The 17,499-nt window shown below is 26.1% G+C and overlaps 1 protein-coding gene across 6 annotated transcripts in view; it reads right to left on the bottom strand.

Moving 5' to 3' along the window:
* Positions 1–2,879: 2,879 nt before the first annotated feature.
* The window catches only part of LOC111687328 (protein grainyhead), a 121,756-nt gene continuing 107,136 nt past the window's right edge, over positions 2,880–17,499 (bottom strand). For 5 of the 6 annotated variants that reach the window (XM_046954638.1, XM_046954640.1, XM_023449773.2 and 2 more), the window contains 6 exons: positions 14,277–14,375; positions 6,744–6,923; positions 6,415–6,542; positions 6,096–6,279; positions 3,843–3,907; positions 2,880–3,438 (listed from right to left, as the gene is read on the bottom strand). In XM_046954638.1, the coding sequence (XP_046810594.1) occupies positions 3,312–3,438; positions 3,843–3,907; positions 6,096–6,279; positions 6,415–6,542; positions 6,744–6,923; positions 14,277–14,375 (783 nt within the window). In that variant the 3' untranslated portion in view covers positions 2,880–3,311. The remainder of the gene's footprint in view (positions 3,439–3,842; positions 3,908–6,095; positions 6,280–6,414; positions 6,543–6,743; positions 6,924–14,276; positions 14,376–17,499) is intronic. The other variant, XM_046954639.1, reaches the window with a different exon arrangement.

The raw sequence follows: 17,499 nt of genomic DNA, 5'->3' as shown, positions 1-17,499 counted from the left end.
GCTAAATCAAACAAAAGTGTAGTGTAACACGAATTTGTTCATTTGGTGGGAGCCTTACATACATATATTGAATGGAGGACGATATAAGTTCACAAATATTCTAAAAATTTTGTTTATTTTAAAAGACCGTTGCTAGTTGACAGCTAGCCAAGTGTCTGCTGCAATGGGAGTTAATCGTTCTTATTACAACGTTATGTTGTTGGTGGTTTTTCTTTTGGTTAATGTTGCTGTTTGTTGATCGTCTTGCAACAATTTCACTTCATTGAATTCCAAATGATGCCATTCATCTTTGCAACGTTTTACAGACAGTCATTGAAAATGCGAATTGTTAAACAATTATTGTGTATTTATTTTATGTATTTATTTATTATTATTATTTTTTTTTGTTTCTTTCTTTCTCCCATTCATGTAACTGGGATGCTGTCTGTCATTATTTAATTGCTGTGGGCCAAATGACAAAAATAATTTTAATTGGCCATAGCTGATGGGAGACAGTGCATTTAATGGTTATATATGAATTTATATGAAATTTCATAATTTCAGGAAAAACATTGACAACATTGTTGTTTTTTTTTTAAGAGCGGAATTGGTAAGTTTAACTTGTTCGGAAAAATTTAAAGATGCCGCCCAAAAATTCTAAAAAAGGGATGTTAATGTGGGCAAACTGAATAATAGGAATCAAATTATATTTCCTATTTCGGAGGTTATGTAATATTACATTTACAACTATAACTTTCATTTTCTAACTAACATATTTAGTTTTTAATATTTACTAAGAAATAAGAACAATTTTCAAAATTTACTTTGTATAAAAAAACATTTATTCTACAATAGTTTATTTAAAAATATAATAAAATATATTTATTAATGTATTTGTTTGTGTATATGTATATATTTATGAATATATGCTTTTTTGTCTGTTGCTAATTGATCTTAGTTTTTGTTTTTTTTTGTTTGTTTTTCTCTTTTGTATAAAAAAAAATAATTTTTAAAATTAAGTTACAATTTAAACTTAAGGATATTGAAAAGAAAATAATAAAAATAAAAAATATTAAATAAAAAACGAAAAATTAAAAGAAATTCTAAAACTAAAAAAAATAAGATAACAAAAAGGAGAAAGTAAAAAATGTTATGTTTTTAAAATAATTTTCAACTTTTTTGTAAATTACATATTTTTTGTTTTAAATTAAAAATATTCTTTATTATTTTATATACGAAAAATATAAAATATTAAAAAAAATTAAAGTTTTAAATAAACGGCAAGAGTTTTGTATTCTTATTTAAATTTAAAATTATTAAAAAAAATTGCTTAATAAACGCAAAAAAATACAAATAATTGAATTAAATTAATATAAAAATAATAAAATGTACAAAATAATTTTTTTTGCATAAAAGTTAAATAAATTGAAAAAGAAAAATTTTTCTATGAAAATGGGGAAGCCGTTGAAATGTTTAAAATTTTTCACAAAAATTATGGAAGTTTTTTTTTTTTTTTTTTTGAAAAGAATTACTTTTTTAATTTAAAATATAAATTAGTTATATACAAAGTTTTTGTTTTTGTTATTAAGGAATGTTTATTTTTATATTCATTTTTTCTCGATATTATTACGAGATTTTAATTAATGAGAATTTTTTTCATTGTTTATTTCAATTTGTGTTTTTAACAACAAATGCACTTTTAAGGATTTTAATTTGTTTATATTTGTTGCATAATAAACTTAATTATGTTTAATTATTCCTTTAATTATTTAGTAGTATTATTATTGCATTTCTCTTAAATGATTTATTTAAATTATTTTGTGTTTTTTTGTAATTTTTTTGTAATTTTTTTATGTTTAACTAAGACTTTAGTGTGTGTGTGTTTTTTTCATGGAAGAGTTAAAGAGAGAGTTCAATTTAAAATTGAGATCTTATATTTTTGTTGTTGAAAACGAAAAAAAGTCAATAGCCACTTTAAAGATAAAAATAATTTTGTTTTTTTTTATGTTTTAAAAAATGTTTTATTTTGGATAAAGTTTAAAAATAATAATAAAAAAGAAACACAGATTGAAAAAAAACGCTTATAGAAAAGGGTTTAATAACTAAGTTTGATCTATATCGAAGTTTATATTAAATAGTTAAAGTTAGTATTTAAAAGGGAGTACTAGAGTTTAAAAAAGAAAATCTCTTACTCTTAGCAAAATTCAACGCAATCTTATCGTATTGAATCTTTAAGAAAAACATATTTTTTTAATCTTAAACAACATTTTTTATAAAACAATAACAATTTTTTTTCATTAGCAACTATTTTAAAATAAAAATTATATTTAAAGTAAAATAAAAATTAAGAGTATTTTATTGTTCGCTTACTAACCCAGTCGGAAATTACAAAATTATGAAATGGACTTAATGATGACATACAATTATTATTTAAGATTGGGTCCCTTTTTAATCAAATAGACTGAGTAGTACTTTTGGAAAGTATTGAAATTTTAATTTACAAATTTCTCAAATAATGTATTTAATAGCAAGAGCATTTGTTTTGTTTTTTTTTTTCTTTAAGTATAAGTAAGTAGTTTTGTATATGAATCATGATACTATTGGCACTTATAGAATGGGTCATTACAAAAAAAAAAAAAAATTAAACGTCATACACTTTATATGCGTGTATGTTAGTTATTAAGTACTTTTATCTTAAGTAGAATTTTGTTTAAATTTAATTTAAAATTGTTCACTTTTTGTTCGTTTTAAATTGTAGACAATAATATTAAAAAAAAATTTAAAATAAAACATTAAAGTTATAATCATAATAATAAGTAATAAAAAAATCTCATTTATAAATATTTTGTTTAATGATTTAATTAATTTTACTTACTAACTACATATTGTTTATTTTTTTATATATATATATATATAAAGTTTATATAATTTACTTGATGATGTTGTTGTTGTTTTTTTTTTTGTAGTTTATATTATTGTAACCTTTAGATTATTTGTGCATTAACTTTGAGTCCATCAGTATTTGTAGGTCTATATGTTGGAGTGAGCTGCTGCTTCTCTTCAATAATTGTTGTACATTTATATGTTAATCAAACGTTGATTTGTTGTTGTTAATTAAATTGTTAACATTATTAATTATTATTGTTATTACTACTATTTTTATGGCTATATACACACAAAAGAATATCATCCATCCATCAATCCTTTAGATTAAACAAAAAGATAGTTTTCCTTTTTCTTTTACATCGTCGTACATTATTTTAATGAAAAAAGAAATGCTGTTTCAACAAGTCTCTTATGTTGGTGGGAGGAGAAGTCGTATTGTTTTGCCATCAGTGGTTTGGCAATTCTGTTAACGTTATATCATACAATTCCTCCTCCAGTTGTTGCACCTCCAATAAGAAAATGTCTTCGTTGCAATAATACGAAATCATGTCATCATCAATTTTCGCCGTAATCCTAAAAAAAAGAATAGAAAAAATAACAAAATTTAATAAATTTCATTTAAAACCTTTTAAAATTCATATATTTGTTCAAAAGGGAATTTCTTTTTTTTCAAAACTTGTTTGGGTCTTTCACAAATAAGAGAAAGAGAGAGAAAGAGTGTTTTTGTTTTTAATTAAAATGCTTCTGTGTAAAACATTTACAATGATGACAAGTGAAACCCCGTTTTCAAAACATGCATTTTCTAACTACTTTTTAAAGAGTTTTGTTATTATTATGTAAATCTTTTAATTAAGCCCTCAACCCATTTTTTAATTTTGTTGTTATAAATTACAAAAACTGTTTTTTTAGTTATTAATTATTAATTATCATTAGTTGTTAAGACTTAATTAGTTATTTTAGTTAGTTGTGTTACTTACCCCTTTTTATTTGTTCGATAAATATTATTTATACTCGTTGTGGATATTTTATATTTATTTTCAATCTGCAATTGAGAAAATGAGAGAAAGAAAAACAAAAATTGATGATGCGTTTTGTATTTTTAAGTGTTTTTTATGTTGTTTGTAAATTTTGTTTGAAATTTCATTTTTTTTTGCAAAAATAGTTTAACAATAATAAAAACATTTATTCTTTTTAACAAAAACTCATAATTTTATTGTTTTTTTTTTTAACCAATTGTTTATTTATATTTTAGTTTTTCCTTAGAGGCCAATTTGTAATTCATTTTTTATTGAGTAAAATTGTTTCCAAAACTAGTGTAATATGTTTAAACTTAAGGGTTTAACAAAGAGCTCTTTTCATTTAAATATTATTTGAAATAAACCAAACGAAATTTAGAAAAAATTTAAAAATGCCTAAAAGTATGCAACTTTTTTAATAAATTAACAATTATGAAATATATGCACTACTAAAATTAAATAATTAAAAATGTTTATTTTGGAGCTACAGTTTTAAGAGCTTTTAAATAATAAACCCCTAATTGTGTTGTGTTGCAGTGTTGTCTTAATAAAGTGATCATGTTTTGTCTCAAACGCTATGTTTGAATAGTGTTTTAGTGTAAGAAGGATGATCGTAAAACGTACAAACAATGAGGGAAATGGAAACAATGAATTGAAAATAAAATAATTTTATAAAACAAAATTAAAAAAATAATACAACATGCACTTGACACACAATATTAAAATCTTTTCTAGAATTTCTAAATAAATACATATTAAATCAATTTTAAAAGAATTAACTTTATATGTTTGAATGTAATTCTGTGTTAATAAAAACAAAATAACTTTTAAGAAATAAATTAAAATAAGTTTTTAATTTTCATTAGAAATTTTACAAAATCTAAAATAACAAGTAATTAAATTTAAATGTTTATTAATCTAGATGGACAGTTTAATTTGTCGTTCTTTTTTGTTGTTGTTTTTTTAATAATTAATCACAAGTGTCCACACATAGAATGTAACTGTTTGTGTGTGTGTGTGTAAGTGTAAAAGTGAATGAGAGACATAGATAAATGATCAAAATACAACGTGATAATAAATTTATTAACTTATTAATGTTAATTTTTGTTTTATTTGTTTTTGTTTTTAATCTCTTGTACAAGTACTCACTTGTAATCGTAATGGTATACGAGGTGTGTTTACAGTAGATTGATGTAAAATTAATAAATAATTTTCTTATAATTAACAAAATTAAATTTGATATTTGCCAACAACTGCAACGAGTGGTAAGTATGATTTAGTAACACTTTTTTTAAATTTTTTGATTAAATATTCTGTTATAATTATCACATACAACAGCGAATACAAAAGGTGTGTGTGTATTGTGATAATTGTGAAAGAGTGAGTGATCGACACTAAAAGAACGCAATATATTTGTGTAATTTTCTCTAATTTTCTTTTTATTATGGAGATCACTGATTTAAATAACAAGTGCTTGAATTTTTAAAGTGTTTTCCCTTCTTAAATTAAAATTAGTTTGGTTTTTAAATATTTTTAAAATTATCTCTTAGAACCATTATGGTTGTTATGTAATTACATAAACACTTTTGCATTTGCACTGACTAATTGCAAATATAAATGGCGATTTTGAAAACAAAAAACATTAAAGATTTTGTTGGTTGGTGATAATGATGATGTGAAAGGTGTTTATTTCATACTGATTTAATTTATATTAATTTGATTGGTTACAATAGATTAAGTTTTTAGTTAAGTAACATAGAAAATGAGACCCTGGTTAAAGGATAATTTTAATTCTTTGGTTTTTTGATTATTTTTGTTTTAATAAATGAGAGAAATCGTTCAAACATTTTGGCTTTTAGTAAGAGTTGCAAAAAAGAATTTATTAATTTTTTTTTCATAAATTCGGTGGCCAATTCGTAACCAAAATGAATGTAACAAATGTTAATTGTTGTTGTAAACGAGAACCTTTTCTTGCATAATTGATTAAGTAGTATTATTATTATTATTAATTGGCGATGATTTGTTTTTGTTTTAATTGAATTAATACAAATAATTTTAATTTATTTTTATTTCTTTGTATAAAGTTATGAGTTTTTGTGTTTGTTTTTTGGTTTTGTTTTTATACTGCCAAACTATTAATGAATTTTAGGATTTGTAGGGAAAGTGGGTTGGAATTTAATAGAGGAGGTGGGGGAGGTTTATTTAAGAACTTACCGCATTTAAGAGGCCGATGGTGGTGGGTGGCACAACATGTAGGGGGGTGTAAACATCTTCATTTTCTTGTCTCACATACAACATGACCCGTTCACTGGTGGGCGGTGTCATGCGGCCACGCTTCAAAGGAGGTCCAAATTCACCCATGGCTAAACCTTGATCCAAAATATGATCTTTTTTGTCACTAAAGAAAAGAAAAAAAGAGACAAAAGAAATAGAAAGAAAGAAAATGTTTTGTTTTATTAGTTTAAATTGCTCCGAAAATATTTGTAGCAGAAATTTGTTTTATTAGTTTGGTGGATTTTTACAATATACTCACGTCTGCATGTCGGGCGGAAAGTGATTGTGAAATTTCAATGTTGGCGTGGCTACCTTTTGTCCATGCAAGAGGAATGGTGAGGCACCTTTTAAATCTGGCGCTCCATCAGACTCATGGCCATAGAAGCCCTGCGAAGAATTACCAAACGTATTGTTATTATTATGATACACGTCATGATATTGTGTGGTTAGAGATGTTAAATGTTGTGGAGAAGTTGTATTGGTAGTAGTAGTAGTATGATTTGATGGTTGTATTATAACAGATGTTGTGGAGGAAGTAGTAGTAGACAATGTGCTAGTAGTACTATTTGAATGCATTGGAAATCTTACCTTATCCAAATCGTCGGCTGGTGAAAATAATACCGGCGGCTTGGTAAGATCCTGCATTGTATAAAACTCTGAACGATCTGTAACCGGATGATAAAGTTCGTCTAATTTTTTACGTCCCGTAGCGGTCATTTTACGCTTAGCAGCACGCCGTTCCTCATCACGAGTTTTACGTTCGGCACCCTGGAAAAAGAAAAATTAAAATATTTAATTAAAAATTAATAAAACAAAAACTTATTTTTTTGTATAATTTGTATTTTTGCTACCGATTGTTATAAAGTTTATTTCTTAAGTCTTTTGTTTTGTTAAATACATTGTTTACGTTTGATATATTCATTAAAATTCTGTCTTTTTTAGGTCGTTTATTTAGTTAGTTAAGTTCTTGCTTTGTTAGTTTTTTTTTACATTTATTTAATAACATTTATTCAATATGCCTGTTGCATCACTGTTTATCAAAAATCATTGTTTAGATGTTTGTATGTGTGTGTGTGGCAACAGTTACAATTAAAGTTTTATCCACTATTTATTTTTTTTTTCTTTTTCGTCAAGTCCACTGTTGTTGGCACAAAGAAGAAAAATAAACATCAGAAGACGATGGTATTGTCTGTTTTTACATGTTGCTGGTTGGATCAAGTCAAGTCTTGATCTTTCAAATCCTTTATAATTAGATGCGTTTCACCGCATTTAACATTTATGCTGTTGGCCACATCACAAAAGTTTTATCAAGCGGAAATGCACAAGTGGAAGCAAAAAACACACACAGAAACAGACATCCATCCAAAGTTGTAGCATGGACATTACAATTAAATAAAATTACAATAACAGCAATAACAATGAAACAAAACATTAGCAAATGTAGGTTTCTATATAGAAATAACGCAAAATCAAGGAGACCAGCGAAATAAAGAAGAAGATCGAGATGAAAATAATAAAATTATGTAGAGAAAAATAAAATGAGAGCAATCTAATCCATCTGCATAACGCCACAATAAATCTTGAATAAAAGCAAGACACAGTTTGAGATGTTTATTAGCCAAAGAATACAACAAGTGTATTAAGAATGGCTTCATCGTTTCGAAATGGTAATAAACGAAAGAACGGTTGCTTGCTACAGATGCTAGAGATGCTACAGATGACATGCCAACAATTATTATTTGCTTCTTTTTCCGATTTTTCTTTAGTCAGTTTTAGCGACTGACCGGCCGCCTCACGTGTAAGCTTATCATTAAAAATTTCCAATGCTTTAAGAGCTCCGGCAATCATAATTTCTTTAATACTTATGAAAAGTAAATTTATTGCAGCTGGCTTAAAGTAGATTTCAGTTTCTACCTTTTCTTTTGTACAAAATACTTTGTGTGCTTTTCAATCTGGGCAACACCAACGCCTCTACTACTATGTTTATTACAGAATTTTCTTATACATATATTTAGATTATTTTTAGCTGTAATAACACCGGGAGAATTGCTAATGAAGCGTTTAAGAGAGACGTTATTGCAGCATATTCATTTTTTTTTTTGGCTTGTTTTTTTATTTTCTTTCCGTTTTTCAACTTTAAACAAGTGTGAATTTTATTTATCATGGAAAGCGTAGAGATACTAAATCCAACATTGAAGAAATTAATGTTATACTTCACAAGCTATAAATTTTCCAGATACTTTACATATTTTAGATATTTTCTTGCTAAACAATTGATGTATTGCGGCGGCCGAAGTTTAAATATACAAACACAAGCACAACTAATACAAACGAAAAGAAATCTCTTGCCTTGCCATTTGAACATGTGATATATATGTGTGTGTGTGAGTTGAATGTAAGTTAACGGTAAAAATGCTAATGCTGCCACAATCTATAATCGATCGTTAAGAAGAAAAGAAATATATACAAGATTTAAGTTAAGCTACGGAAGCTTTGTTTCACCAGACAACCAACCAACCAGCCCGTACATCCTGCCTGCCTGCCTGAAACAAACATATGTACATATGTTTGCTATTGTTGTTGTTGTTATTATACATTTTTTTCTCTAGCAAACGAAATTTGAACATTTGGAATTTATAGCCTCATGCAATCGAGAGCGATCGGGAGTAGTAAATGATCTGACACGCATCTTTTATTTTATTTCTATTACGATTTTCAAGCATGAACAATACTTTGATTTTTTTCTACAATAGTTTTAAAGGAACTGTTGTTTTTGGTGAGAGATTTAATATCGTTAAGTATGCGTGAATGTTGGAGTGTGTCTATGTATGATATGTGTCTGCGTTGTTGGACTATCTAAAGCTATAAATTTCAAATTCTTTAAGAATATTGAAAATAGATTGTAGCCATCAGATACACATATTCAAATTCATACTGTTTTTAGCGAAAAAACACAACAAAAATGTTAACTTTTTAATCATAGAAGGTGTTTAGTAACAAAAAAACTGTATTACTGTACTAAATTCTGCTTGTTAGACTATTTTATGTCTAATGTCACTATACAAGCGATATAATATCATAGAGCATATAGATTTTTAATTAAAACGATACATTTAGGAAACATAAATATGACCAGGTAACACCATTTCTACTTCCTTGTCATAATTCTCTAATCATTTTGTTTATTTTAATTAAAAATACTTATTGTAAAATTTTTATGTTTAGCATCCTTAGTATTATTTATATATTAATGCAAATTATATTTATTACTTAATAATTTATTAAACATTTCTTTTGCTGTATTCTTTATAACGATCATCAGCATCAACGTCATTAGGTTTAAATTAAAGAAATAAAAAAATACATACAAAATAACAGACTTTGTTGCTCTCATCATAATAACATGACCTCTTTGGCTTAAAAAACATTAACTACAATTGCAACAACAAACACAACAACAGAGGCAGGTGTAGTAATATGTATATAACCCACAGTTTTATGTGTTGTATATGTATCCTTTTTACGCAAATTTCTAACTACTAGCAGAGAAATTCAAACACTACACTTAAGTGTCTCCAGGTAATGTAGGGAGTAAATACTTTAAATGTTTTTCCACATTTTTCTTATTTATATTATAAGTTTAAATAAAAATAAATAACAGTTTAAAACCCTATTCGGGACATTTAACAGAATTGCAGGGTAGTAACTGCATGTATGTATGTGTGTGTGTGTCTTAATATGTTAAAAACACTATGGAAAATTGTATGAAATTTAAAATATGAAATATTTAAGCCTCCCAGAGGTCTATCACCTTTACGATTTGCGTAATTATTTTAAGCCACTAACACACATACACACGCATACACAACATCAATTGCCAACTTTACAACTAATATCAAGACAACTACCACTACAACTCTACGGCATCATTGACAATAATCGAAATTTAACAAACAAATAAATAAATAAATATTAAATGAAATTTAATAAAGATATTTTTATTTTACATAAAAATTAACATTAGCATGGAAGCAAAAAAGTCTATTTACACTAAAAAAAAAATCCTTTAAAAATTAAAATTATACGTTAAAGAAAAAGGAAACTTAAAAACATTTTTAGCCAAAAGTTTTATGCACCAGTCTACTGTTGCAGTAGTATTGATATTTATTGGCCAAAATAGGGAGGTGAGGGGGTTACTTACATGCAAGTAAATAAGCTTAAACTTGTTATATGTCAGTTTAAAGTCTAAATGTATTCATTATTGCATTTTATTTAGCTTGAACTTAAAATCAAAAGTCATTATGAAATTATTGAAAGAATCTAGCTAACCACCGATAATTATTAGAAATTTTTAAATTCAGACATTAAGATTTCCGAAATTTATTGATAAAAAAAAATCTTAAAATATTAAATTCCAAACACTTGGTGTGAGAAATAAAATTGAAAACTGAAATGCCAAACTTTGCTCTAGCTGTCACATGTATATTTATAGTTTCAAGCACCAAATAGTGGAATATTTTGCCATTAGTTTTGTAGTTTATTTACTTTGTCTATTATTTTTTTATATTTTTCATAGTTTTTTCTTCTTCTTCTTAATTACCAGTACACATAGTTTTCTGTTCCTGTACCGTTTGCATTTTGAAATTCAAAAACTTTATTCGTCTTAAGTTTTCTCTTATCGTTTTAATTGTTTTTTATTATGGTGTGTAAGTGAGTGAGTGAATAAGTGTTTGTATGTTTGTTTGTTTATTTGTTGAAAGCTCTTGCCATTTTTGTTGCAATAAAATTGTAAAATTTATTATGGTCGCCTCATTAAGTGTTACATACGTGTAATTTTTATTAATGAACTACAAATGTCACATACATTTTTAATAAATTCTAGTCTCTTTGTTTCTCTCTTTATCCCCTGCTGCACTAACTACTACTTCTATGTGTGATATGAACCTGAATTTATCTCTCAATTTATCACAGACAACTTTAGTTATTTGCCATCATTTTTTTAGATTTTTTTCTGTTGACCATATACATACATATGTATATGAAAGTGTGATACTTATGTGTAGTATGTTGCCTTAGTAGATCGTAAAGCTGGAATAAGTTTTCAAGCATTTTTATTTAAATTTAATGACATTGATGGTTTCCTGTCTTTAGCTTTTAATATTATCAAATTTATGGCAATATTTTCCTTTTTTGTACATATTTACATAAGGATGAAATTAAGAGTATAAAAAAATGAATTATTTTAATTGCAACACTTTTTCAATTTACTTTTAATTAATGATATAAAAATTTTATAATTTTAAATAAAATTGACAAATTTTTTCATGATTTAACAACAAAAACTTTCTCTGTAGTTTGTGTAATTTAAATTATAAATTTTCTAGTCTAAAGCGAATTCAATAAATTATCGATTCTTTTCTTTTGTTAAAGGTTTTACAATGAGTGCAAAGGCACTGATCAGTGATCACGGTGCCATCATCATTTAAACTGATATTGAATGTGAAACTGTGTAATAAAGTGGCTGTTAAATGCTTTTATATTTTAATGGGCGTGGTTATGGTTAATGGTAAAGAAAAACAATAATTACAACAACAGAAACGAGAAAGCAACAACAACAGCACAGAAACAATATCATGATCATTATCGTGATCATCATTAAAAGCGTCGGTAGCATCAACAAGTGGTAACATATACATATATAAGTGATATACGCTATAGTTATATGAATACATACTTTCTAAAACTTGAGAAAATTGTATGAGAAAAACTTATAATAACAACAACATCACTAAAATGCATATATTTTAATAAATTTTATAAGAATTTTTAAACTTGAAGATTCAACCATATTTAGGTCTTTTAGTATTTTATGTTTTTTTTCATAGTTGTTTTTTTAAGCTTTGGGCTTTTTTGTCAATAAATATATATTGAAAGCAATGCGCTAATTTGAATTCAATGGAATTTTATAGAATTACAATAACAACAACATAAGTATAATAAACACTATTATATGAACACAAAATTTAATTGATAACATCAGTAGCAGGAGCATCACAATCACAATCAAACCGTATGATTATTGAGTAGTTTTAAATTATACATGTATGTCATGGAAATTATTGAAGACCATTATACGAAAATAAAGTAAAATTAAATAAATAACAAACTGCAAAAAAGTATAAACAACTGAAAATTTGTAAAAATTTCATTTCAAGTTGTTAAAAAGAAAGAAACAAAAAACGAAGAATCCCAGAATATAATAGCTACTTAAGAGTATTAATTTATTTCTTTTTATAAAACAAGGACTTTTTCTTACTTTTTACAAGCTTAAAGAATGAATGATACATTTCTTTAATACAACACTATCATTTTACTTGTTGCTTGTTGTGTCGCTTACCAACGAACCCTAAAGCAAAACATAATAATGTTTTTCTTATTTTTTTATTCTTAATATTTTGTTGCATATTGCAACAAGTGTACTACTTAATTGTTGTTGTTATTGTTGCTGTGATGTAACCCTGGAAAGAATCCTTATATAGGTTTTCTTACTAAAGCAGTAAAAGGGTTTTAACACTTCATTTTTCTTGTACGTATTTTTTTGTCTTTTATTCATTTTTGCAGTTCACTTGATGTCTTCAGAAAAGAAACAATAACAAATAAACAAAAAAAAATAAGTTAAGAAATACCTCATAAATGTAAAAATCTTGTATTACTTAGTTTGCGTAATATAAAAGTCAAAGGGGAAAGGGTCCCTTTTACACAAACACAAATACATGGACATTGGCATAAGTATTTTATCATTTTATACTTTTAGTAAGAGTGCAGCTGTAGGTATGTTTGTATATTCAATCTGTTTTATGCTGCTGCTGATATTGGTTTGATTTTTTTATATTTGTATCGATTACACATGTACAAAGGTTTTGTTACGCAGCATGCGTTATGGAAGTGTGTTCAAGCCAAAAGGGCTGCAGCATTCATTGAGTGTGTATGTTTGTGTGTATGTCTGTCTTACTTAGCAAACAACCAGCAAATGAAGCACTCTAAAACAAGTTGTTGGTCTTATGCATGGCACGCTATAATGAATTGCATTGCCACCACAATGATCTCAATATCAACAACAAATATCATCAACAGCAACAGCAGCAGTAAGAAAGGGGAGCTTTTTCTAAAGAAAACCAAAAAAACCCAATGAAGCATTGAAGTTTCAATAAGCAAATGTATATAATCGTAACATACCAATACACACACACACGATTCTAGTATTTATTATAAATAATATAAAAAATCCAAAACATAAAAAAAACTAAATCAATGACGCACAACGAAACAAGTGGGTTACAAGTGGTTTAGAGTAATTTTTTCATTCGTCATCCAAAAAGGTACTTTTTTTTGAAATCAAATATTTCAAAGCAGTTATGAACTTGATTAGCACAAACACTAGTTTTCTTATTAAAAACTCAAGGGTTTTATAAAACAAAAGACTTAAGACACATGCAGACACCAGAAACTATTTCATTATTTCTCTAAATAATTTGAATAAATATGTAGTAAAATTTTTGAATGATGAAAAAATTTAGTAAACCGGAGGTAAATAGTTAAATATTAAGTGTCTTATTCATAAACTTTTATCGAAGGTTTAAAAATTGTTCTATAAACCTTTGATAAATGTCTATGAATAAGACAGTAAGAAATATACTCAATTTTTACTAAAGCCTGTAATAATCATGTAAAATATTTTCTTTTAAAGTTAAAGTCTGGATAGTAAGTTTAAAAAAGTGTCAAAATATAAAATTAAAATATTTTAAGCTTTGTTTAAATGACATTTTGAAAAAAACTTTTCAATTTTAGCCGCTATAATTGCATGTTGTTGCTTGATTTGATTTTTTCTATATCTTTAATTTTTGTAATTTACTTTTAAGCTGGGGTTATAATGTTTTGTCACTTGATTGACGCCTACTTTTTTTCATATTACGTCACTTGTCACACAATTTTATTTATAAAATAAAAAAAAATAATGTCCAAGTTAACTGCAGATTGCAGCAGCTTTAAAAAGTAACAGTCAGCAGCTTTATTATACGTTTAAATGTAATAAAGTGAATGTAGCAAATGCTGGATACTTACCTTATCGCAGAAAACTTTAATTTGACAATAGCCTCGATGGAAGACTTGGGCATCACGAGGATCTTCAAATGTATCGATTTGTACATGTAGTGGTAAACCCTGAGAAAATTAAAAGAAAAATAAAGTTATTATAAGCATGATCCACTTTTATGATATTTAAACTACAAATACAGTTTGTTTGTTGTTCTTGTTTTGTTTTTTTTTTTTTTTTCTTCTTAATAATTAAGTAATTTCAATTTAAAGTTTAAATGCCACTAAACACACACACACACACAAACGAACGAGTAAAATTTATATGCTCATATAAGTAGCAACTTCCGTTGCCATTTGTTGCTGACTGCTTTAATATTTAGCAATCAAAATTGTCGCCATTTGGCATTTAAGAGAAACTGTATTAAAAAAACAACTGTAATGAATATTGTGCATGAAAAACCATGCAATTAGCAAATTAATTTACATTAATCATAAATTTTTAGACACACAAATAGAATCTAGCAAATACCTGAATTTTAGATGACTTAGCAACAAAAACTTATTCAACTGTTGTGGCATATAAATCCAATTTTTAATTCGTTTGCATTCAAACATATAATTTAATAATCATAATGAATAGTAAGTGTGTTCTAGTTGTTCTAGTTATTTGAAATATTAATATCAATTTGCATTAAAACTATGATGTTTATGACTTACCATAAAGATCAAAGAGATTATACATTTAAGACTTTAGAGTCACTTAACACAATCTAAAGATTCTAATAAGCCTACAAAAAGAGTCCAATTGAAAAGACCTTCTTTTATACATATATGTATATCTCTTCTCACCATATGTGTTCAATAAAATATCATTTGTGTCAAGAAGTTTTAACAATAGACAAAGGAAAACTATGTTGTTTTCTAAAATTAAGAAAATCTCTTTTTATTTATTGTTTAAAACACTGGCTGCTCTTTTCGCAGCAGAAGCAGGTAAAATTCTAATAATAGATTTTCTTTTTATTAAAAGAAAATTAAATCAAAAAGTCATTCTTTATTGTTTTATCACTTGCAACAACAACAAATAAAGGGGGCTATTTTAAAATTGAATATTGTTTAAAGATATTAGTGATCTTAAGACAACATAAATAAACGAACAAATATAATAAATGTCAAACTAATCTAGTGATTTAATACGATAAAACCTTTTTGATTCATATTGAATAGAAAATTATAAAAGAAAACACAATAAATAAATTGAATTGAAAAACTCCCTTTTAAAATGTTTTTTTTTTTAAGATTTCTTTAAAAATTAAAAAAAACTAAAGTTTAACGTTCTCATATAGAAAAAACACCTGTAGCTTGATATCAATGTCATTGACAGCATAAAAAAAGAAAACAACAACAGCCTAGTATAGAGAGTCATATGGGTTGAAAATAATAATAATAATGACAACAACAAAAACATACTTGTAATCTTAATTAAAAAATACGTTTTGTTGCAACATAAACTAACAAACCAGGCACGCATAAATTTCAATACACTTAAATGAAACGCAACAAAATGACAACAACCGCTTCATTTTTTATTTAAAAAAACTAAAATGATACCTATCCATAGATTAGTATTGAGTTCAATATTTTTCATTATTATTATTATGAATTTCACTTTGTTTTCACAACAACAACAGCAACTACAAAATGGTCTCATTTTTGTCACCTGTTAAAAAAATCATATTTTTTATTTTAGTTTAAATCATTTCATGTCTAGATTTTTGTATTCGTTTAAAGAGTAAGTGCAGCTCCATATAACAAAATAAACGGCTGCAAGTGTATACACAACAGCAGAAAAAAATGTTGTTTTCGTTGTTGGTTGTTTGCTCGACATTTTTGCATTTTCATTTGTTATATTGCAACATGCAAAGCGCCCACTTGATAAGTCATTAATAATATTTTTACTTTATTTAATTCTCAATTTATTTCATCTTTTTCTTATATATTTTTTTTATAAAAACATGATTATATTGTCGTTGTAAAATGTAACAAAGACATGCAGAAAAAAGCAAAACAAAAAAAAAATTGTTTAAAAAACACTAAACTCTCATTTAACGCAGAGAAAATAATATTTAAATTAAAGTTTTTTTAAAGCAATTTCCTGTTTATATAAAAAATCTCATCATATAAAAAGAAATATTATAATTTACTTTTGTTCATTCTTAATCAACAGGATAAAAAAGGATCTAGTGTTTAGTAAGGCATAAGTAATGTTAACTCTATATGCAGACATACATAGACGACTCTACATACAACTGTCTGTTGGTCGTGCGTCATATACATGACAGATTGCATTTCTTGTTGTTGCTTATTATGTTGCAGTTGCTCTTGTTGTTGTTTTTGTTATAAAAAAATAAAATATATTGAAAATTTATTAAAATTTCAAGAGTAAAAAATAAACGTAAATAAATAAAATATTGTTGCAACACTTTTAATGTCGTGTTTAAAGAAAACAGTTGATTTAATTTTTTTCTCCTTATTTTTTCTTTTTGTTGCTATACTATGCGTGAAAAAAGCTTAAAAAAAGGAAAAACAACAACAACTATAGCAAAGAAACAAAAAAATGAAACGTATGTTGTAGAGCGTTGCTTTACAAACAAACAAGACATTTTATGCTTTTCATGTGCGACACGATGTTAAGGCAAATGTTAAATCGATATTTTATTGACAGATGCGGCAGCAATAATAGCAAAACATGTTTATGCCGTTGTTTCCTTTTTGCTTCTTCGTCTTCTTCATTTTCTGCTCCATCTACTTTTGGTTTGTCGTGTTGCTCCAACACTCGCTATGGTCAAAAGCCTTTTCATTTTTTTTCATAGCCTTTTGCTACATTTTGTTTTATTAACCAACGCAAAATTTTTAAGATGTACAAAATTAAAAAAAAAATGCGTGAGATTGTTGAATGGTGATTTTTTTTGTTTTTTACTATCTGAACGATATTGTCCAGAAATAATAGAAAGCTTAACAAAAATATTATGTAGTTTAACACTTCGATCAGGTTACAACAACTACGCCTTTTTACAAAACTTATTTATGGATTTTACAATGGTGCATGAAGCAAAAACTAGCAACAACTACAACTACAGCCACAAAACAAGACATTTATTATTTACACAGTTTTTCTTGATGATTTATGTTTTGATTAAAGAAAATATTTTTTATTTTTTACATTTTTTCTCTCTCTCGTTTTTTAATTTTC

This window comes from Lucilia cuprina, chromosome 6 (assembly GCF_022045245.1).
Source record: "Lucilia cuprina isolate Lc7/37 chromosome 6, ASM2204524v1, whole genome shotgun sequence".
Classification (NCBI taxonomy): domain Eukaryota; kingdom Metazoa; phylum Arthropoda; class Insecta; order Diptera; family Calliphoridae; genus Lucilia; species Lucilia cuprina.
The sequence above is the reverse complement of the archived record's forward strand: the minus strand, read 5'-3'. Positions and strand labels throughout refer to the sequence as shown.